Consider the following 22,855-nt stretch of genomic DNA (forward strand, 5'->3'; position numbering starts at 1 on the left):
AGGACAAAAAAAAATTACAAAGTTCCCCCTTGCTTGGAGCTCACAGCTTAGAGGAGGAAACCCAAAATGAGACCTGTTCTGAAGAAAAATCAAGCAGATGGTGGTGATGGGGACACTCTTTGATATTTTAGATGATATTTTAGATATATTGGTTAGGGAAGCACTGTCTGAGGCAGGACGTTTGATTTGGTACCTGAAAGATGGGAGGGAGAGAACCAGGCAAAGGTTTAGAGGAAGAGATTTCTTGATAATGGCACAGCAAATCTGCAAAGGCTCTGAGGCCATCTTCAGTTGGTTCATTTGAGGCATACAGCGAGAAGACCAAGGTAAGTAGAAGAGTTGGGAAGAAAGCAAAGTCTAGAAATCGGGCTGATCATGTAGAGCCTCGTGGCCTGTGGCAAGGATGCTCATAGATTAATGTAACAAAGGGAAGTCACAGGTGAGTTCCCAGGATCAGAGCAGCTTCATGTTTGTAAAAGGAACATCCTAGCTACTCTGTTTCTAGCATTGTGCTCCTGATGTGGAGGCACATGAAAGAATTCTGCAACATTATCTCTCCCTCCAGGAACTTACACGTTTGTCAGAGACAGGATGGAAATTCAATTACATAAACACTGTGTATCAACTGTAGTGTTTAAAAGGGGGGTGGGGATTATAGTTATAGCAGCATTTTTCACAATAGCCAAAAGATGTAAATAGTTCAAATATCCATGAATGGATGAATGGATAAACAAACTGTGGTATATACTTACACTGGAATATTATTCAGTCTTAAACGGGGATGGAGTTCTGATACATGCTACAACATGGATGATCCTTGAAAACATTATGCTAAGTGAAATAAGCCAAACAGAAACGGACAAATATTGTATGATTCCACTTATATGAAGTACCTAGAATGGTCAAAGTCATAGAAACAGAAAGTAGAATGATGGTTACCAGCATTTGAGAGGAGGGAATGGGGAGTTAGTGTTTAATGGGTACAGAATTTCTGTTTAGGAAGATGAAAAAGTTCTGGAGATGGGTAGTGGTGATGGCTACACAATAATGTGAACGTACTTAATGCCACTGAATGGCTCAAATGGTAAATTTTATATTATGCATGTTATTACAATAAAACAAATATTTTAAAAAGGCATTAGGTAAGGATCTGGGGAAAGAAGAGCGAGCAGTCTAGGCAGAGGTAATAGCAAGTGCAAAGGCCCAGAGGTGGGAATGTGCCTGATGTTCTCTGATGAACAGCAAGAAGGCCAATGGGTTGGGGCATAATGAAGAGAGTAAAGGGTGAGGGCTATCCACATGTAGCCTTGTAGGATCTTGTGGTTCTTTATAGAAATAAGAGGGAGGCGGGGAGCTACTGAAGCAATTTGAGGAGAGAGGTGATGCTATCTGAACTTTGTTAAAACAGGATCACTCTGGCGCTTACTTTTCTTCATTCTGAGTCTCATTTGCAAATGATGATAAGAAAAGCATTTATCTCACAGGGAAGCTGTGAACATTAAAAGAGGTGATGCACGTCAAGGGTTTAACATGGTGCCTGACATAGCATTCCGTAAAAGGTAAGCGTTACTGTGACAGAAATCCAAAGAAAGACAGCCGCCCCGTGAGGACTTTCAGAGGACTTCATGGAGGAGATGGCAGTTCAACCCGACATGGAAAGATGCACAAGATTTCTACGGACATAGATGGGGAAGAGGAGGGCTTTCTGGGTAGAAGCAACTAAGTGGCCAAGGAAAGCAGCCAGCAATTGGTCAGGGCAGAGAGGAGAAAGGATGTTTGATCTGCCCTGGCAGGCCACAGTGTGGACTCTAGAGCCTAAATGACGAGAGCTTTGAAGGTTTTGTAGCCAATGTCAAAATCTGTAAGCTTTGATTTTAGAAAACGGAATCGCCACCCCCCTGCCTGGAGCTGGAAGAACTGGGAAGCAGGAGTCATCAGGACACTGGTCCGAGGCTGGGCTGGATGGAGGGGGAGAGAATCAAGAGGACGCTTTGGGGGTGGAAAAGAGGAAGGCAACCAAGAGGGCGCGTGGTCCCTGGGCATCAGAGGAAGCAATTCCGTGAAGAGCACTGAGGAGCCACAGGCGTCACCGCCCAGCTCCGTGGCCCTCCACAGTGCCCAGAGGGCCACACTCCCTCAGAGCCCACCCCACGGTCCAGACACATTCCACCGTCTAATGCGATTGTATATTTGATGTTTCAGCTCCCAGATGTGGGGGCTCGAGTCTGTTTTCATGTCATCCCTGTGCCTGGCACAGTGTCTGGTACACAGTAGGTGTTCGCTAAGGGTTTGCTGAAGAGCTAACCTGAGACAGAGACGGACAAGAGGTTTCAATAAAGGGCTTCATGAGCTGATTGCCTAGAAGTACACGTGGGACTGGAGGGCATTCCAACCCCAAGGAGGTTGGGCTTTCGTGAGAAAAGGTCCTGCCAGAGAGATGCCAGTCACCTCCCCGCCCGTTTGCAGGGTCAACAGACAGGTGGCAGGCGGGCACAGCACTCCCCAGTTTACCCAAGGCGTTCACACCTAACGTCAGGAGCTCCGAAAGGAAGAAAAACGAGGGTCCGCCGGCAAAGCAGTGCGCGTGAGGCACGGCTGTGGCCCCATTTCACAGGTGTGGCCTGGGGGACACAGGGTCCCCCGAGTCACAATAAGTCCGCAGTTTCTCTCTCGGAGCCGAGCCGAGGTGGGTGCGGAGCCCCAGCTCCCGGGGCTGCGGGAGTGGAGCGTCCCGCCCGGCTCCAGCACAACCTGCACATCCCCGCGGAGCGCGCACCGTGTCCACTGGAATGCGGAGCAGAGGTTGCCGGGCGGGGCTGTGGATCCCCGGGCGCGTCCCAGCGCGCGAAGACGCACCGAAGCCTCCCCGCACCAGTTAGCGCCCAACTCCCCAACTCCGGGACTTTAGCAAAGCTCCTACGGGCGGAGGGGCCGCCGAGGAGCGGACCGCACCATCGCGGCCGAGAGGGGGGAGCGGTCTGCGCTCGGACCCCGCGGCGCCCGGGCGGACCAGGAAGAGCCGCAAGAAGGTTTTGTGTTCCGGGACAAGGCGCTCGGCAGCCGATCTACCGGAGGGCAGCGCGGGGTGAGCGGGTGGCCGGGTCTCGGGACCTACGGGGCCGGCGGCGACCACCCCCCTTGGCGGCGGCGCGGTGGCCGAGCCCGGCTCCTCGGCTGGCGAGCAGCGGAAGTGCCGCGGAGTTGGAGCGGGGCCGGCGCCGCGGCCGCTTCTGCTCGCCGAGCTGCTGCCGCCGGGCGGGCGGGCGGGCTGACGCTCGGAGCTGGGGGCCGCGCGGCGGGACTGGCGGGACGCGGCGGGGCTGACCGGCCCCGATGAGGCGGAAGGAGAAGCGGCTTCTGCAGGCGGTGGCGCTGGTGCTGGCGGCCCTGGTCCTTCTGCCCAACGTGGGGCTCTGGGCGCTGTACCGCGAACGGCAGCCCGACAGCACCCCCGGGGGATCTGGGGCTGCGGTGGCCCCAGCGGCCGGACAGGTGAGTCCTCTAGATGTTTGGGGGTTGGGAACACTTTCTCCCCTAATTTACTTCTAGCTTTCGGTTCCTTCCTTCCCCTTCCCCTGCCTTCTCAGAGTCAGCGCCGGAGACACTTCTGTTCTTTCCATTTATTTATTTATTTTTTTTGGATGGGAAATTGAGGTTCAGAGAAAGACAGGGACTTGTCCAGGACCCCACGCCCGTCAGAGGCAGAACCAGAACTGGAAACCAGGAATCCTGATGCCCAGTCTGGACGTCTGTTTCTTACCGTAGGTTCCCGTCCTTCTTTCTGCCCATATGCCTAACCCCCTCACCCCTCCAGCATCTCTTTTGGAGGATACTGCCAGCATGCCGCATCCCAGGATAACTCCTGGAGATCCCGATACTTCTAGATGGTGTCCAGGTCTTTTCTAATTTCCCCCCACCTGCTGATCCCGGTGTTCCCTACTCAGGTCATCCCCTTTCCTGTGTTGCCATGAGTTAGGAGGTGGGCCTCCCACCTCTCCCTATTTGCTCTCCTCCTCCCAGATCCTGTGGGTTCCTTGGAGTATGCAAAGATCATGCTCCCCTTGGAGCTTCAGGCCCTAGGGATGGGGAAGGGGGTTGAGCTCCTGGTTCTTGAGGGGTCTCCTGTTTTTTTGACCTTCTGAGGGTCCAGAAGTGGGGGCTCTGGTAGAGAGATCCCCAACATTTCCCAGAGGCTATTTGTGCCCAGTGCCCAGAAGATGGAATATATTATATGCTTTCCTTGCCCCTTCTCAGAGTACCATGACCCCTCTGAACTTGTTCAGGCTAATTAGGTGTGCTGTTTCTTGCAGCGTAGACTAGGATTTTAATTGTTTTTGCCTCCTCTGAACTCACCCATGTATGCGGGGGTGTGTGTGTGTGTGTGTGTGTGTGTGTGTGTGTGCTGAGTGTCACACATACTTATAGACTGAGAGCAGAAGCTCTGTCAGTTGGCTCCTAGCCTTCCAGCCCCTGACCCAGTAGCTGACAGTGAGCGAATGCATGCTTGACAAATGTTTCACACAGTGGGATATGTCAGGTCTGTTAAGGGATTTCCTGGTTCCATGGGAAGCAGATAATTTGTGCAGCAGGGTCAAGTCTGACTGATTGTTGGCAGGATGAGCGAAGAAGCTGACTTTTGAAGCTGATGGTTTTCCTTTCGCTTCCCGCTCTCAGGCTGCTGTCTGGGTAGTGAGTGGGGCATCTTGAGCAGGGCTCTTTGTGACAGAACGGACCGATTTTGAGTGTAGCCTGTCGCTCGGTAATTGTTGCAAACCATCCTGCAGGGCCTGGTTGATCTTTCTGGTAGAGCTTACTGTTTGGACACTAAGGGCCCTAACTCCTTTCCTAAATCCCTGGCACAAACCCTGACAGCCAGCTTAGACGCCTCTCCCTTAAATTCTGTATTCCTGTGGGTGTTTGCTCCACGAATTCTTTCTTCTGTTCCCATCCTGGGCCAGGGTTAGGAGGTCAGGGTCTGTCCTCTGCCCTACCATTAAACTTGCTGTGTATGTCCTTGATCACCTCTCAGGTCCGTCTCTGAGTCTCCCTTTCTCCTTATGTAAAATGTGGTTATTGGTCTAGCTCCACCATTCTGTAATACCATCAATGAATCAATGAGGAGTACGTTGACCACCTTTTTTTCCTGTGGCAGGAGCCCCTTGTAGCATCCCTAGCTGTGGGGGCACCATACTGGACTTAGCCCCGGGTCATAGGGGAGAGTGCCCTGCCCAAGTGCAAACTCTCCTTTGGAATAGCTCTGGCCGGTTCTAAAATAGCTCATAACATTCTGCCTCTGCCTGGAGAAAGCCCTCGTATTTCATTTGCTGTGGATGCCAGACATCCTGATTCTCATTTTCTATAGACCCAGATGTGTAGAGAGAAGGTTAAGGTTAACTGCCAGTTTGGCCTGAACTTTCAAAGTAAATTACTCACTTGTGCAACAGGGAATTGATGGAATAAGGCAGCCTTTTGGGCAGAGAGAGAGGGAAGCAACAGCTGGGCGCTGCTCAGAGCCCTTAACTGAAATGGACAGACAAGCACATCTGGGAAGGTCTAGTTCTTGTTCATTTCTTTTGCTCTGCAATATCATGAAGAGGAGGAGGAGGAAGTGGTGAATGGGGTCTGATGGTGGTGGTAGGGGGTACCAACTGATTATCCTTGCTTTAAAGGATTGGCTCCCTGGGAGCAACAGAATGGAGCTGTTTCCCCAATGACAAGTTCTTTAGGTGCTATAGGATTCTGCATTCATCCTCTGCCTTTCAGGAACACGCTGCCAAATTTCCACACAGTCCCCTATTTGTTCCACTCTCCTGCAGATGCACAGCACTGGGCTTGGCCCCCGGTCCTGCGTTTGAATGTCAGCTGGCCTTGAGGGGAGAGGCTGACTTCTCATAGTGACGGTGCTCTGCCCCTCATCCCAGAGTACCGGGATTTGCACGGAACACGCCAGGCTGCTGCTGTCTGGGAAATCTGGCATCTTGAGCACACAGAGCTTCTTTTCGACAGGGTTGACCAGTTCTGAGCTCAGCCTGTCACTCCTGTAATTGTTGAGCATGATCCCAGAGCACCTCGTTGATCTTTCCGGTAGAAATAACTGCAGAGGCTCTGGAGGGAAGTCTGACAGGACTTTATCCAAATGAAAAATATATTCCTTGTGGGTTTGAGAAAAGTTTCTTTGAGAGTAACAAATGCACTGTTTGAATGGTCCTTTAACTCCTTGATTTCTCCACTGGATTGAAGAATACAGAGTTTTAAATTAAGAGCATTTATCATCTGCTAGAGCTTAAGTCTATACAACTGTCACAGTGGCTCCAGAGGTGCTGGGTAGGGCAGCTGATTTATAAAGGACACAGAATGCTCTTAGGATTTCCAAATCCATCTGGTCAGACAGCTCAGCTGGCTGCTTTGAAAGCTGCAATACCAAGCAAGAAAAGCCAGTCTTGAAGCCATCTTCATTTTAATTTGGGGTTCCCTCTCATTCCTAGCCTCCATCTGCTTAACATCTTGGTTTGATTCTCCAGTCTGTTTCATATTCCAGATTTGGGAACTGGCCATGAAAAACCCATACTGGGAAATACGATGCAGTTCCTCCCCATTTCTGAGCCGTAATCTCTTGTGAGAAATGACTTCATTGGATAAGAGCGACTATGGAATAGAAATTGGTGGGTTAATGGAATACCAGTGACTTAAAGTTTCAAGTATCAGGAGTTTTTACTCATTGTATCTTTGTTTTTCATTGTGAACTTTATTCCTAAAACATCCAGAAATCAATACCTTTTCCCCCTCTGTCAGTCTTCCTGGTGGCAGAGCCTTAGCAATCGGAAAGTTAAGTGCCATAGAAATGTAGCCTTGGAATGATTTCCTTAATTTTCCACAGAGGGGCTGGGATCCTGTAGATGGCTAATCACTTCCCTGCCTGTGTGCCCAGCTGAAGCCTGATGCCACAGGGGAAGGGCTGTTGATTTACTTGAGCAAATCTTGCTCCCCACCTGCTTTCCCTAATCCTGGGCTTGCAATCTCCCTAGGAGCCCAGCTGAGGAAGGCCTTAGAACAGAGGCCTGGGTTCTAGTTCTCTCTCCTTCCTTAAACTTACTGTGTGACCTTAGGAAAGTGGTTTAACCTCTCTGGGCCTTGGATTCCTCATCTGTGAGGTAAGGGCTTAGATTCAGAAGGGGAAAGGTAATTGTGTGTATAATGGTGCTTCCCCTCCCCTGGCCAGGGCAGACATTGCTAAGCAATCTCTTTCCCATTAAACCCAGACTTGGCCTCAGACTGTTTGTCAACACTGCTACTCAAACGGCGTCAATGGCATGTTGAAACTCAAATGCGATGTAGGGGATAGATACTGTGAGGACTTTTCCAACTCTAACATCCTGGAGTTCTGTGGGTTTGTTTGGAAGCATGTGCTGGAAAGGCCTGGATAGTAGCAGTGTGTTTAAACAAGCTTTCGTATCTAACTTGTGAGGAGGCCACCACTCAGAGATATGTTCAAACCCTAATGCCTTCTCTCAGGCTGTAGTCTGAGGATGTTCAGCTTTTAATCTGCTGGCTCCAGTGACACGATAAAAACTAATGGAACAGGAATGAATGAAAACGCAAAGGCCTGTTTGAAAGATAACCATCTAGCTTGCTAATTGCACCTTGTCCACAGTCAGCTCTTCCACAGAGATGGCATCAGGATCTCATCACTGAAAAACTCCTGGAGGCAAACTGGCAGCCAGACGTATGTCCCATGACAGCTAAATGCTCATGGGTGTTAGCAGTGGGTTGTTTTATTTTGAATGTATCTGACCCTCTGCATTCCATCTTTGTGTCAGAGCCAGTAAAAGAAGAGCTGATGGATAAGGCTCTGCCCCCAGGAAGACTGAAATAAGAGTCCTACTTCTCTGAAAACCACTGTCCTCACGCCCAGTGAAGTGGGGTGAGGAGGTAGCCTATATGTGCCTGAGTTCCTGTGGCCTTCCCCCCCACCCCTGCCGAAATGTCTTAAAGTAGGAACCACATCCTCTTCTAGCACTTGGCGTGGCACTTGTAAGATAGAACGTGTTTGCTCAGTTATGATGTGTATCAGCAGGAAGGGGGCTCGAGAAGTCATCTAGTCCCACCCGCTCATTTTGTAGATACAGAAACTGAGGCTCAGGAGAGGGGAAATCAGTTCACAGAGAGAGGCATGCACATCAGAACCCAGTTCTTCTCTCCGAGTTCTTACTCTGTTTGACCATGAATATTTTCCCCTCCACATGCTAATATTTGATCCTTCTCCACCATTATTTTCTTCATGAGCCGAGAGTATCACTCCCAGTTTTGGAGGCCAGCACTTACTGAGACCAGCTCTCTGCTGGAACTTACCTGGCTTTTACATTTTCTTTTCACAAATGTTTATAGTTTTAAAGCAATTAATATGGATTAAATTTTAAGGTGGCAAAGGGATCCAGCAGGGGAATCAGAGGAGTGAAAAGGACGCGTCGCCTGTAGCATCCCAGGTGACACCATCACTGCTATCTGTGGTAGATGGACTAATCTCAGTTCAAGCGCCACCTCAGATTCTCTGTCAGTTGCAGGTAACAGAATGAATTAAGCCACGTGGGCTGACATGAGTCAGGGAATTTATTAGTTAGCTCCTGTAATTGCAATTGACTTCAGGTGTGGTGTGATCCAGAGGTTCACGTCCTAGACTGAGCCCCCATGGTAGCAAAAAATGGTTGCAACTCTTCCCCATCTCATATCCACACCCAGATCCCAGAGGAAAGAGTCTGTGACTTCGGATAGCTTCTGTAGAAGAGAGGAAACGTCTCGCCTATAAGCCCTAGCAAGATCTCCTTAGGCATTATTGGCCCAATTTGGATCTAATGGGTTCTCTGAACCATTCACAGTTGATGCTGATAGACTTAACCCACTCCAGAACTGCTGGTCGGGTCAGGCCACCCAAATCTTAGGAAGAGCAGTTGGGAAAAATCGGGTGGGGAGGAGGGGACATGAAATCTGGTGAAGAAGCCAACAAATGTCCCCTTCAGAATCCTGCTGACACAGGATCCCAGGCAGTTGAGGGATCAGACGTGGTCCTCGAGATAAAACCCCTTGGCCCTCCTGGACTCAATTTTGATCCCTGAACCTGCAGTCTGGAGGTCTGGTTCTCATTCTGCCCCACCCTTGCCTGAGAGGCTTAACTCTGTGGGCCTCAGTTTCCTCCTGGGGACGGCCAGCTGGAGCAGAGGGCTGAGCCGAGGAGCAGTTGAAAGCCGCCTTTATTTCATCTCACGTGTGAGTTCTGCGGCTGCCTTCCCTCCCCCTCGCAGGCGTCCTGAGAGCTGCCCCCGCCCCTTCGCACACACATTAAAAGTCAGTTCATTGAAAATTTCTCTCAAGCTGAAAAAGAACTTCTGTCTCTTCAGCTCTGACTCTTTTTCTGCCTGGCCCTCTTAGCTGGAGGAGGCGGAGTGTTCATACTTTGGAAGCTAGAGGAAGCTAAACAATTCCGCTTGCTGGGGTGGGTGGGTGTGTATTTATGAGTGTGTAGCTTTCTCTCCATGTGTCTCTCCTCTCTCTTATCTTTGGATGGTTCCTGTTTGGTGCCCTCTGCTGAGTGTAGATAGAAGAAGAAAGGGGGGAAAGCCGGCCCATTGGTTTCCTTCCCTTTGGTTTTGAGAGACGTCTGAGTTTCAAATGCTGAATTTTCTTTAGTTTGGTGATAAAAGCCACATCATGAAATGATGCTAAGGACGATGATGCTGAGCATGATACTGTTAATAATAATAGCAGCTACCATTTATTTAGCACTTCTTCTGCGAGGCAGTGGATTAATAGGCCCTTTATCTGTGCAGCTTGTCAGAGAGTCACAGTAGCTCACAGGTGGGAGCAAATGAAGGAGCCAGTCCTCCTAGATTGAGACCCCGTGAGGCAGTGTGTAGTGCCTGTGGCCAAGGGAGGGAAGGGTGCCTCCGGTGTCATTGGAAGGTCAGCAATCCCAGCATAGGTGGTTGGCCCAGCAGCACAGGGTTCAGAGGTGGACCAGGGCCAGGCAGTCTCTCATGATGGGGGTGGGGAGGAGGCTGTGCATGCACAGGCAGCTCTTTGTGTCCCACTCCCTGAATCTTTGATACCTGAGGCAATTATCGGGGGGAGACCTAGCTGCTTCCTACCCTGGGAGAGGACCCAGATCCTCTGCTTCCTTCTAGGAAGTATTCTTTGCCGCCTCCAGGAAGCATGCATGCCCTCGGGTTTCTCACAGGTCTCAGGTCCCCCAAGCTTTGGTTTTCTCATCGGCCTGGTTCGATCAGAGGCCTTCGGGCCGGCACAGCCTGGTGTTTCTTTCTGCTTCTCCCTTCCTGCACCTGCTGGTGTGTTCCACGTGCCCCTGGGACTCCACACACATGGCTCCCTTGCCTCAGGCCCGCGTCTTCCCTGCAACCTCCCTCCTAAACCTGGCTCACCCCTGCTGGGGCAACCTGAGGTAGCAAGGGTGAGTCGGGGTCTCAGAGCAGAACCCCTCATGTACATGTACCTTGCAGTGTAGTAATCGTTTTTAATCTGTTCAGACTGGCTGCTCCAGAAGGCAGGCGCTAACCTCCATCTTGGTCACCCACTCTCGCTTGCCCCCAACATTTGATGAGGACTGGAGAAACAAGCGAGTGGATGACGTGGTTGGTGCTCAGCAACTGCTGGCCTAGTGCAGGCAGCTTAGCCTGAGGAATGGTTCTTCTCCAACTGCATGGCGCTTCAGAGTCCCTGGGGGCCCCCGCCCAAGGAGCCCCATCCGGCCATTATGGGGGGGTCAAGGAACCTTGTACTTAAATGCTATTGAGAGCCCATCAGGGAACTCTCTTCTCTCTGCCCACATCCCCAACTTGCCAGCACCCCCAAGAGGCAGACCTCGCCTTCTCCAGGGGCCCACTTTACTTTCCCCAGGAGCACTTGGGGACCTGCCTTTGAACTTCTCTTCCTGGAGTTGCCAACCAGCACTCCCAGGGGAGCCCTGTGGAGCCTGTTAGTGGCACAATATTAGGTGCAAGCGTCTCAGAGTCCGGATCTTAGAACTTAGATCTTAGATCTTAGATCTGGGATAGGCAGTGCACTTGGAAAATCCCTCCGCTGTGGGCTGCCGGGACTCTCCGGGGCCCTCCAGCTGTTTTCCTCTGATGTCCGTGGTCTGTTGCCCTCCCAGGAAGGGTGCTCTGCCATCCTGCGTCGGAGGCAAGAATGAGGTGCCTGTGTGGGGAGAGCAGTGGTACCAAACTTGGGGCCTCTTGGGAAGGGGTGGCATTGTGGAGATCCGAGGAACCTCTCCCTTGAGCCTGAGAGAGTGTGGGATCAGGAACCAGGCCTAGCTCTGCCCCGCCTCTGGAGCTGCAGCCTCCTCCTAAAATGAGCATAATAATCAAAGCTTCTCCTAAAACGAGCACAGTGACGCTGCTCCACAGTGCCATGGAGAGGATGGAATTACAATAAAGATGAGAAAACTGTGGTGCAGAGGAGTTCAGTGATGTCACCACAGCTGGAAAGTGAGGGCAACAGGATTCCGACCCCCAGTGTCTCCTGCAAGTGGAGCACACAGCCCCGGGCTCCTTCCTGCTGCCTCCCCACCCCCTGGGCCTGTGACCTGGGTGAGCTCACCCCCTTCCCCTGGACAGGAGGCCACGGTGGGAGGTTATCGCCCAGGGCCCCATGAGCCTGGGCTCTGGAAAGCTCTTCCCTTAGTTGCGTGTGCAGACGGCAGTGCCAGGGCAGATTACCGCAGGCCCACGTGCCTCCTGGGCGCCTCACTGGGCACCCTCCCGAGACTCCAGTTAACATTGTGTGTTTGTGCGGGTCTCCCCCGTGGGTTGCAAAGGTGAGCCCTCCAAGTGGCGGGCTGCTGAGCTGAGGGGGCCGGTGAGGGCTGGAGGGAGGTGGCCTCTTCAAGGGAATAGGTTGGAAACAGCTGCCGGGGGAGTGTGTGTGAAAATTGCTTCCTGCTGCTAAAGCACATTGTATGTGCTCAACTGAAAACTGTTATTTTTGCATGTTTCCTCCTGAGTATTGATCAGAGTCAGCCGCTGACAGTGAAAATGTGTGTATATGTGCACATCTATTTGTGAAATAACCAATTTCTAAATCTGGCACCTGACTTTAGTGAAGAGTTGGTGTTTCTATTCTTGGGGCACCAGGGTCTGTGGTTTGGATTCCTGGTTATTTTATTGATAATAAACCCTAATGGCTGTCTCCTTCAGAGAACTTCTTTTATTTGACCTTTATATTATTTAAAACCCTCATGTGTACTTTAATGGAGGTTGTAAACTGGCGGGTATGTTTTTTATGGCTCACCTAGTGCTGGCCCAGGGATGGTTGGGTGTCTTTATTTTTAAATGTTAATAAGTTATCGGTACCTAAACATCGGAATGTTTCACATTTTTAAAAAATTCTCATTTCTGACTTTTGGGGGGAAATGGAAAAGTTTGGCACCAGGGCCCAGGTTCCAGTCTCACAAAAAGGGGTTGGGTCTGGGTAGCAGCTGCCCCCTCTAGACAGGCCAGCTCTCCGGGTGGCCATGGTCCCAGCCGTGCTTTGTGTCCCCAGACCTGGGTTCTGCAGCCTCTGCACAGCCAGCCTGGCCTCTGGAGACATTTGGGTTCGGGAGCCCTGCTTCAGAACCTCTGTCCAGCGTCTTCTCTTTATGTCATGGAGGAGGCAGGGTGGGGCTTATGGCCCCCACTTTAGAGATGAGGAAAAACAAGGTTCAAAGAGCAGAAGTGATAGCAATGTTCACAGAGCCAGTTCAATTGAGGCTAATCGTGCCGTCAGCCTAATGTACTTTTCAGGAAAAGAAAAAGAAGATGGTTCCTTGGAAATATAAATATATAAACCACAGGCTCTTGAACAAACTCACTTAAGTTTATATCAGCTGTTCCTGCTCTATCTGAGCCCAACGATCCCTTCCCTTGCTTCTCGGAGTCCGCAGGTGTCCGAGTTTGAGGGCCGCCCTGTCTAGTCAAGTTCGCTCCTGCCGTGTCAGGGGCTGCCGTGGGCTTGTTGGAAATGGAGTGCGTACAGGGTCCGCTTTGTTTTCGGCCTGTGCATTCCTGTTGGGGGGTGGGGGCTAGGAGTCTGTGAAACGAGAGGAAAGATGGCTTTCCCGGCAGAAGTGGCACTTTCCGAGTTCCCTGTGGGAGGGGCGTTAAAGGCATTCGGGCATTTCTGGAAAAGAGAGAGCCGGTGTGAGAGCCATTTGGGGCCCCCAGAGATCACTGGGTGAGGCAGTTCAGCTGAACACAGCCAGCTTTGCCAGGACAGGAGTGGCTGCGGCTCCACCCGCTTCAGGAACCTTCCCTTGAGGCTCTAGGTGGCTGCTGGTGTGGCCGTGGCCACTGGCACAGTCGGTGTGGCAGCCAGTCCTGGCTGAGCGCTAGGCTCTCTCTCTGAGTCCTGGCTCCACAGTGATGACCGCTACCTTCCTGAGCGGTTGCTGCATGCCACGCACTGTGCCCATCTAATTTCATTAGAGTTATAAGCCCAGGAGGCAAGTGCTCAGTTTTGCATGTGGTTAAAGTGAGGCTCAGGAAGCTCCAATAACTTCCAGGAACGCAGAGGAAATAAGTAAGCGGCGGGACGGAAACACATTCTTACACTGGTGCTCCTCACCACCATGCTGTGGCAAGTCATTTCACCTCCCTTGGCCTCCATTTCCTCTCCCATAAAGTGGGAATAGTATCTTCCTGGCATACAGCAGAGTACAGATAACTCTTCCTGTCCCTCCCCTGCCGCCCCCCCCCCCCCCCCCCGCAGACAGACACACACACACACACACACACACACACACACACACACATTTGGGCCATTGTCAGGTACTGCTGTCTGCTGTGAGGCAGCCAAGGGCCCTGCCAGGGAACAATGGGACACATTAAGAAGGCTGCTAGGTGCCAAGCCAGAGGTATTAAAGGGACATTTGATTAGTTTTAACTCTAATTGTCAGGCTTTTGCTCTCTTTTTTTTTCTCTGTAGCTTTTAGGAGGGGAAAAAGCCTGGTATGGGTTTCCTCCCTCTGTGGTTTGTGTGGGCTCTCTTTGACTTTGGGTGTGAGTGTGCTTCTTTCACTCCTCTCCTATTCTCAACCCTTTCCTCTCCCTGTCTCTGTATGTCTCTCTGTCTCTCCCTCTACTCCTGACGCAAATACGATGACAGATGAGACTAAAGAAGCCACTACCACTGTGGAACCCACAATTCCAAGGGGACAGTCTTTCATCTTGTCCCATCTCCCTGACCTCAGCCCTCCCGAATGGTCAGCCATCTTTGGCTTGAACACCTCCAGCGATGGGGAACTCACTCCCTTTAGTTCAGCATAGTGCTAGGTAATATGTTATGGCTCAGGGTGACTTAGAGGATTTCTTGAGTGCCCACTACACATCTTTTAGGCTTCTCTCAAATCTATCCTTTCCCAGAAAGTATTCTCTGGTCTTTCCAGTTAGAATTAATTTCTGTCCCTTGGAAATGCTTATAGGGTGTAATTTGTACAACATTAGTGGCATGGATGATAGAGTGCTGTGTTTTGCCATCTCTCTAGGCAGAAGGAGGTAATGTAGAAGGAGCTTTCCCAGCCAGACAGCCCCTTAGATGAGGTTCCAGCTGGAGAGAAGGACCCCATAGGACTTCCACCTGGGCCTAAGCTTCCTCTATTTTCTAGAAGGTCCATCTCCAAACGTGGCCAGTGTATTTCATCTATTCTTTTAGGCCAGGGGATATTTTAGGTCTTGTGGACCATGCAGGCTCTGCTGTGACTACTCAGCTCTGTCATTACAGTGTGAAAGCAGCCAGAGACAGTACATAAATGAATGAGCGTGCTGTGTCCCAACAGAGCTTTGCAAAAACAGGCAGCAGACTGGATTTAGCAAGCTGCAGCTTGCTGACCCTGTTGTCATCTCTTCCGGGTGGAGGAACCACCTTGAGTTGCTGTGTGACCTTGGGCAGGTCCTTCTCCCCGAACCACATCTCCCACTAAATCAATGAATAGACTGTTATGGATTGAATCATGTCCCCCAAAAAAGGCATGTTGAGGTCCTAACCCCCAGTACCTCAGAATGTGACCTCTGGAAATAGGGTCATTGCAGGTGTATTTAGGTAAGATAAGGTCATGTAGGGTTGGCCCTTAATCTTATGTGTCTCACTAGTGTCCTTCTAGGAGGAGAGACACAGAGAGGGAAGATGGCCTTGGGAAGACTTAGGCAGAGGTTGGCATAAGCCAAGGCAGGCCTGGGGCAGCTGGATGAGGCTTTGGGGGGAGCATGGCCCTGCCAACACCTTGATTTCCACTTTGCAGCTCCCAGAACTGTGAGACCGTAAATTTCAGTTGTTTTAAGCCTCCTGGTTTGTGGTACGTTTTTAGGTAGCCCCAGGAAACCAGTTCATGGAACATCTTCCATTTTCTCATTACATTGTTTTGTGTACATGCGTGCGGTTCTGTGTTGTGTTTGGGCGGAGTGGATAAAACACTTTGCAAAGGCAGGATAATTGTCTTAATCTCTTCTAGGGACTTCGATTCCTTTTTAATTCATGGGGAAAATCCTCTCCTCCTATGGAGGATTAGCATATTATCCTGCACATATGCATTCTTTATAAAGCCACTCTCCTTGTTAAGAGATCAACCTCTTTTTTTCTTTTTTTAACTTGGCTAATAACCTTGAGCACCAATGAGTAAACACATGCTACTGCCTTTACTTAACTGTGTTATCTTTCTTTTTCTGAGTTCCAACTGCAATGATTCCAACTATTTCTTTTTATCCTGTGCCCCAATGTAATTGATTTGGGGGGCTGCTGTGTGGTAGGTACAGAAAGCAACTGCTGCTGCCTTTAGAGAGTTCCTTGCTACAAGGGGACATGGACAAGTTCATGGTGACCTGGTGCACAAGGCAGAGCATCCTTATACTGCAGGAGCCAGCCAGGTGCTGTGGGTGTGAAGAGGAGGAGGTTGCACTGGTCGAGGTCGGATGGACTTCTGGAAGGTGGTCACTTTTAAGGTGGCCCTGAGAAAGGTTAGGAATTTACAGAAGTGTTCATCCCAGGATTGGGGCCTCTCAGGTGGCAGAAAGGAGAGACCCTGTCCCTGGAGCAGGGAGTAAGCCAGTCACTGAACCTTCAAATGTCTCTTAGAGAGTAACTGTGGGAGGTGGGGGCCGGGGCACAGCGGGTGCGGCACACTGGACTTCAGGACACTGGGAAGTCATCAGTAGTTTTGCAGAGAGGACCTGGTCGGACGAATGCCTCAGAAAAGTGGATATGGCAATGCAGGAGTCCTCCACTGGAGGCCAGGGGACCAGTTTGTAGACTGTGGGCGTTGAGAGAGAAAGGATGAATCCATTCATGAATCCATTAAGCCTATTGTGAGGCCACCCAACTATGCAACTTGCAGCCGCTGAGCTTCAGACACTCATAATGTAACTTCCATGCAGGTTGCTTTGGCCAGTCACAGTGTCAGGTGCCTTACGTACATCACTGTTCTTAGTCTTCACAGCAGCCCAGAGGCTTGCACACTGTAAATATCCCCCTTTTGTACAGGAGGGCACTAAGCACCAGGGAGGGGAAATGCCCCACCCAAGGTCATGCAGCTGGCCGCTGATGGAGCTGTGACTGCCCTGCGGTTCCCAGCCTTTACCTCTGCCCGTGGCTCCACACACCAGACAGGTCCAGCTGAATATAATGGGACCCTCTCGTAGCTGCAGGGATCCCACTGTGTGAGCACTTAGAGGAGTCAGTTGACCAGATGGGCAGGGCAGGTGGAGCAGGAAAGGCCGTCTGAGGGGGGAATCCTGACCTCAAGCTTTGAAGGTGAGTGGGCTGGTTCAGCCGGGCCGGGAAAGGGCTGGGGGCAGGGTGGGAGCACAGTCCCAAGCCCAGAGTGGGCAAAACAGCATGGTGTGTGCAGGCTCTCCCAAGTTCAGTGCTGCTGGCTCCTAAAAAGTAATGTCAGGAGTGGGCCTGGGAGAGGCAAGAACGCTGGTGGGGCCAGGTCCATGGGCTGAACTTCACTTGCGGTTCCCAGAGACGTGCTGGGCAGAGAAGTCCCGGGGCCAGGCTTGCTTTCTGAAGGGTCCTGGAGTTCAGGAGTTGAAAGAGACCCAGCAGGTCATTGTGTCGCCACTGTCAGATGTCTTCATGCGAGGCCAGGTGAGACAGGAGCTCCCAGGACAGGACTTGGGGGCCAGAGCACGCCCAGCACAGGGTGTGACTAGGAGGCTCAGCCCGTCGTTTAGCTGGCGTTTGTGCCTGAGGTTGTGCTTCATTCAGTGTGTCATTCAGCCTGCGGCTTTTGACTGAATGCTGAATGTGCCCAGGCTGGCTCTCTGCTACGCACTTGACATTCCGGCCGGAAAGGACATGGTCTCTGCCCTTGAGGACCAGCTGGACCCCTGGGCAGATAGTTCGAGGGCATCGAGACGTAGGCAGTCAGAGGAGTGGGCCCTGCGCCCCGAGAGCATAGGAGAGGACGCACAGTAGCCCTCAAGCTGATGTCCCTGCTGCCACCTCTCTCCTCCCCCCCTCCCCACCTCACCCCTAGGGTCATAGGGCCACAGGTTTGCCTGGGTCTGAGTCCCAGCTCTGCCCTTGACTAGCTGTTGGGAAAGTTCCCGAATCTCTGTCTCCCCATTTCCTCTACTTTAAAATGGCTATGATAGGAGCACTTGAGATCTTGCTCCCTGGTATGTCTTTAGTTTGGCTCAAATAAACTCTTATGAAAATTCAAAAATAAATCAATAAAATAAAATGGGCATGGCAATAGTACCATAGGATAGTTATCAGGATTAAATTAGTTCATATACACACAGCAACTGGGACAGTGCCTGGCCTATAAGGAATGGTTCTTAGACTCTGTTATCATGTCAGGTCCAGAATCCCTTAGCCTCAGCCCTCTGTATGAGGCACATTTTAGGATTCAGAATTATGTTAGTTAGGATTCAATCAGGAGAGAGAAAACACCCATGAACATGGAACATTTGTTGTAAAGAATTATTAACTATGACAGGAGATTGGAGTAATGAAGGACTGGCTCTTACAAAGTAAAGGGAACTCTAAATATGATCTAAAGAATGTGGGCCCCGACTGGTGTGGCCCAGTGGTTGAGCATGGACCTATGAACCAGGAGGTCACGGTTCAATTCCCAGCCAGGGCACATGCCCAGGGTCGCAGGCTTGATCCCCAGGAGGGGATCTTCTGTGGGAGGGGAGTGCTGAGCTGTTCAGCCAGCCTTCCTTAACCTGGGTGACCTCCTCTCCACTTCCCCCTCTTTTTTCCTATGGTGATTGCTGAGCCAAAGCCTGACTGCATGAAGCTCATCCATCTCCAGACTTCCATCTGATTTCTCTTTTAGTTTAATAAGAGGGATGCTGCCATCCAGGTATGAGGATTGCCCTTTCCACCCCAAAACTACGACTTCCCTGTGGTCTGCTTGCTGTGAAATTCCCACTTGGTTCCTCTTTGGGTGATGTATTGCTGTATAACAGTCATCTCAAAATTCGGAAGCTTATCACAACACACACTGATTACCTCACAGTTTCTGTGGGTCAGGAATTCGGGCTCTGCTGGGTGGCTCTGGCTCATGGTCTCCCACGGGATTGCAATCAAGATCTTGGCCAGGGCTGCGGTCATCTGATGTCTTGACTGGGCGGGGGATCCGCTTCCCAGACGCTCACTCACGTGGCTGTTGGCCTGAGGCCTCCGTTCCTCACCGCCTGGATCTTTCTACAGGAAGCCGAGTGTCCCTAGCGCATGGCAGTTAGCCTTTCCCAGAGCAAATGGTCTGAGAGAGAGAGCAGGCCGGAAGCCACAATCCTCATCTGACCTAGACCTCCAACATTGTCATGGACACCTCTTGAAGGGAAGAGTGTGAAAGAACTTGACATTTAAAAACCACCACAGTTCCCGAGGGCCTCCTGTGTGCTTGGCGCTGCAGGTGGTTCAAGGGATCCCAGTTTACATCAGCTTGGGGAAGCAAGACACGCCCCCAAGTTTGTCCTAAGAACTGAGGTAGCCCATGGAAAACTAAGTTAGGATGGACAAGCAAGGAGAGCCGTTCAGAGCCGGTTATTGACCCTGATTATTGGCACTGCCCTACAGGATGGTGAACCCCGATGCTAGCGTTTAGCATTTTCACTGTGATGGGCGCTGTGCCAGGCAGGACTGCCTTATAGCACATCTCCGTTTGTGAACAGTATTCCCTGGACTTGTGCAGTGGGTAGTCCTGATGCCAGGTGCTTCACTTACGTTATCTCGTTTATTGCTGTGGACTGCCTTGTGGGTCGCTGTTATTATTATCCCCATTTCACAGATCCCAAAAGTAAGGTTGAGAGAAATTAAGTAACTTATGCAGGCTCACACAGCCAGAAAGTGGTGGCAAAGGGATTAAAGCCACAGGCCCCTGTAGGTTTAAATCCCAGCTTCTCTACTTTAGCACTTTAGAGCCTCAAGCAAGCGACTTTAACATCTCGGTGCCTCAGTTTCCTCTTCTGTGAAACACATGTGAAGGTGTTCGGTGTTCTCAGCCCAGTGCCAGATTGTGCTAAGCATTAGCTACTACTGCTGTTGTTACCGGCTCCGAGTCAAACACACAGCTGGGCTGTCCTCAGGTCTTTGCGTTAGTTTGTTAGAATGATTTGAGATGAGAGAAGCCCAGATGGTGGCTAAGCTGGGGTTTAGGAAGCAGAACTTGAGTTGGCAACTTTCTTTGGAAGTGCTTTCCCTTTCGAGAAGAAAGGAACAGGAGACTGAATATCAGTTGGGATGTAAATCTGTGCCTCGTGTCCTTCAGCCAATTATTACCACTTCTGGGCCCCAAGGACCTCTTTTACAAAAGGGGCTTGGCAACACCCCTCCTTCAGGGTTCTCCATTACAAAGAAGAGAGAAGATGGAGAGGGTGTGTTTTGAAAACGATAAAACTCTGGCCCTAGGCTTATGGGTCTCTCATTCCCTCCCAACTCTCTGAGAAATTGTGGCTTTTTAAGCAATTGGAACATAGAAAGGCTGATGGGAATCACTCCTCCCTACCCACTGCCACCCACACCCTCTTTGCTAAAACATTTTGGAGATAAATCAGTTTTGATCTGAATTCTGGGGATCAAAGCAGCCTCCAAACAAAATTAAGAACCAGGTGGTTCTGTTTTTGAAAATTCAAATCTAATAACCAATTTGGAGGACATATCTTTTAGAATTAATCATTGTTGTCTTTTTTAATGAATTGACATTTGTCTTCTGTGCCGTTTCATTGTGGAATTCATCCGAATGTTTCATTCAGTGTGATCTCAGAAGCTGCCTGCGCTCAGTCACACTCTTGGGAATAACAGAACCTACTTTGCGGGCGGAGGGAAGGGGCGGGCGGGAGGGGGGGGAATCTTCCTCCTTTCATTTCTTCACTTTAAAGCACTTCCTTGTTTAAACTTAAAAAGGGGACTTTTTTTTTTATTATTTGGATGTGCATGAACCTATCTTTAAAAAAATGATTGCATATCTTAGTATATTCATTACCCACCAAGGTTATGAGTAGGTCCTCCCTGATTCATCTGGTGGTACAAAGTGATGGGAGGGGATTCAGTCAGGTACCTGTCTAGGGGGTTCCTTTTCAGTATGTTCCCTCCATTTTCCCATTGTTAAACTGTGGTTATCAGAAGACAAAAAGGGGAAAAGGTGAAGGAAGAAGAGGGGGTGGAGGAGGAGGAGGAGGAGGAGGAAAAATGTCAGAGAGAAACCTGGCGCTGTCTGTGATTTCTGCTCTCCAGCTAATCTGACCTCAGAGCAATTACTTAAACTCAGAGCCCCTGTCCCACCTCTAAAATGGGAATAAGGACAGTAATAGCCGTGTCGCAGGGATGATTATCTGAGAAAACACGTGTGGGAAATATGCCTCGTAAATGTCATACCACTGTTGGTACTGAGATACGATTGCGTACATGTGTAATTTGTGTGGTTAGAAAAAAATAAATTTTAAAAGGATTGCTTTTATTTTTAGAAACAGAGTTTGAGTTGGAAGGGAACTGTAGGAATCATTCATACAACGTCTCGCCGTGGGGAGGAATCCTCTCTGCAGCAGCCTTCAAAGGTAGTCTAGTCTTGCCTTGAATAGCTCCAGGGACGAGGAGGTCACCACCTCTCCCTTGTCTTCTTTCTCCTCATCATCCCAGCCCTTCAGTTCTTCTAGATATAGGATAGACCAGTGATTTTTCTTTTCCCTAAGATAGACAGCAAAAGGATAAAGTCCTGATTGAACATGAATAAGCGTGCCATAGCATGGATTGTGCGGATCAGCCGTCTGTACACGTTACTGCTGCAGGTGTGTTAGCTGCTCTCCGGAGCATTTAAATGGCTTGTCCAGGGGGATCTGGTTTTCTCTGTACCAGAAACTACTGAGTTGCAGGACTCGGGCTGCACCCCTGGAGCAGGAGGAGGACCTGGTCGGGCCCTCTTAGCTCTGGGCATCTGCATACCTTTCTCTTTTCCGGCTGGTGGTTTTTCCAGCTCTAGGTATATATGGATCTATCTGGGAAGGTGCTGTCGGAGGCAGGAATTATTATCTTCTCTCCTTCCCCTCCTCAGTTTCCCTTCCTGGAATGGGGGAGGCGGGGAACAGGTGGAAAGCCTGTTTGCATCAGGCCTGCTTTCCCCACGGGGTTTTTCATTCCTTTCTGTTCAAGATGTAGTGGCGAGGAGGCGGGGCCAGCCTGGGGGCCTCGGAGACCATCCCAGCCAGCACTTCACAAACTGTCTGTGGAGGTCCCAGTGGGTGCCTCGGGGATTCTGTAAACTGTTTCAAATGCTGTTAACCCTTCTTAAAGCTGTAATAATAAGAAAAAAAATTTTAGAAAACCACTTCTGTGTGTCCTATACCAGCGGTCGCCAACCGGTGGCCCGCGGACAACTGGTGGTCCGTGAGGTCCGAAAGGTTGGCGACCGCTGTTCTATACCACATTTTTACATGTTGAAGGTCACCAGCTTATTCTTCCAGCGTCTGTTTAATTGAAGAGAATCCTGAGGTGGTAGGGCAGGCTGGTGTTAAAAAGAAACGCATGGACTTATTTATCAAATATAAATACTATCCATTACATCAGAAAGGTCTTCTCAACATTGGGCAACTAAGGCAAAATAGAGAACTTGTTCTTTGAAGCAGATGTAAGCTGCAAGCTCTGTTGTCTTTAATTCCTGAGGTCAAATTATTTCTTGATCAAAATAACCTTATTGTCCTCAATGATTAGCTTACAGTAAAGAACACTCTTACTTTGAAAGTTTTAAATTTATAATAATAAAATGCAACTCTCTGGGGTTTAGACTTGACTCACTGAAAACCTTCCAGCCTTCCAAAGAACAGAAAGGTGGCATCCCTTAGAGTAGTTTGGGACCTGCTTCTAGACTATCTTTGCTTTCTGGTTAAACCATGTTCCAGGTAGATTGGATAACAGCCTGGTATTTGCATTAGAAGGTTTATCAACTGGGAACTACATTTATATTTTCAGGTTCATTTCCAAGCAGCTGCTTTTTGCTTGTGAGTGGACCCTAGCAGATTTTCCCTGCTAGATGTTGTTGACCCATGAAAGAAAAAAATGTTCCTCTCCTGTCATCATGAGTGAGAAATTCTTCCCTCTGCCCAACCTCAGGTCGTCATGCTTTAATTATAAGACCATCATCTCTTACCTGCTGTCCAATTTCTTTCCCATGTGCTCAGAGGCCTGTTGGGCAGTTGGCCCATAAAAATCACTCCAGCAGCTATGGAGCGCCTAAGATGGAACATAGATTACCCTTAGGCCTCCTTGAGGCCTAGCAACACCCCTTTCCTTCCTCTTCTTTCTCTCACTGGATCCCCCCCCCCAGCCCCCGCCCCTCCCCTTCCCCCCCCCCCCCCCCCCCCCC

The 22,855-nt window shown here is 50.2% G+C and overlaps 1 protein-coding gene across 1 annotated transcript in view; it reads left to right on the forward strand.

The window, feature by feature from the left end:
- Positions 1 to 3,210: 3,210 nt before the first annotated feature.
- GALNT10 (polypeptide N-acetylgalactosaminyltransferase 10) overlaps positions 3,211 to 22,855 on the forward strand; it is a 181,052-nt gene continuing 161,407 nt past the window's right edge. Inside the window, exon 1 of the mRNA XM_079770745.1 lies at positions 3,211 to 3,492. Coding sequence (XP_079626871.1) covers positions 3,334 to 3,492 — 159 coding nt within the window. The 5' untranslated portion in view covers positions 3,211 to 3,333. The remainder of the gene's footprint in view (positions 3,493 to 22,855) is intronic.

Source organism: Cnephaeus nilssonii (assembly GCF_951640355.1).
Source record: "Cnephaeus nilssonii genome assembly, chromosome: 5".
Taxonomy (NCBI): Eukaryota; Metazoa; Chordata; class Mammalia; order Chiroptera; family Vespertilionidae; genus Cnephaeus; species Cnephaeus nilssonii.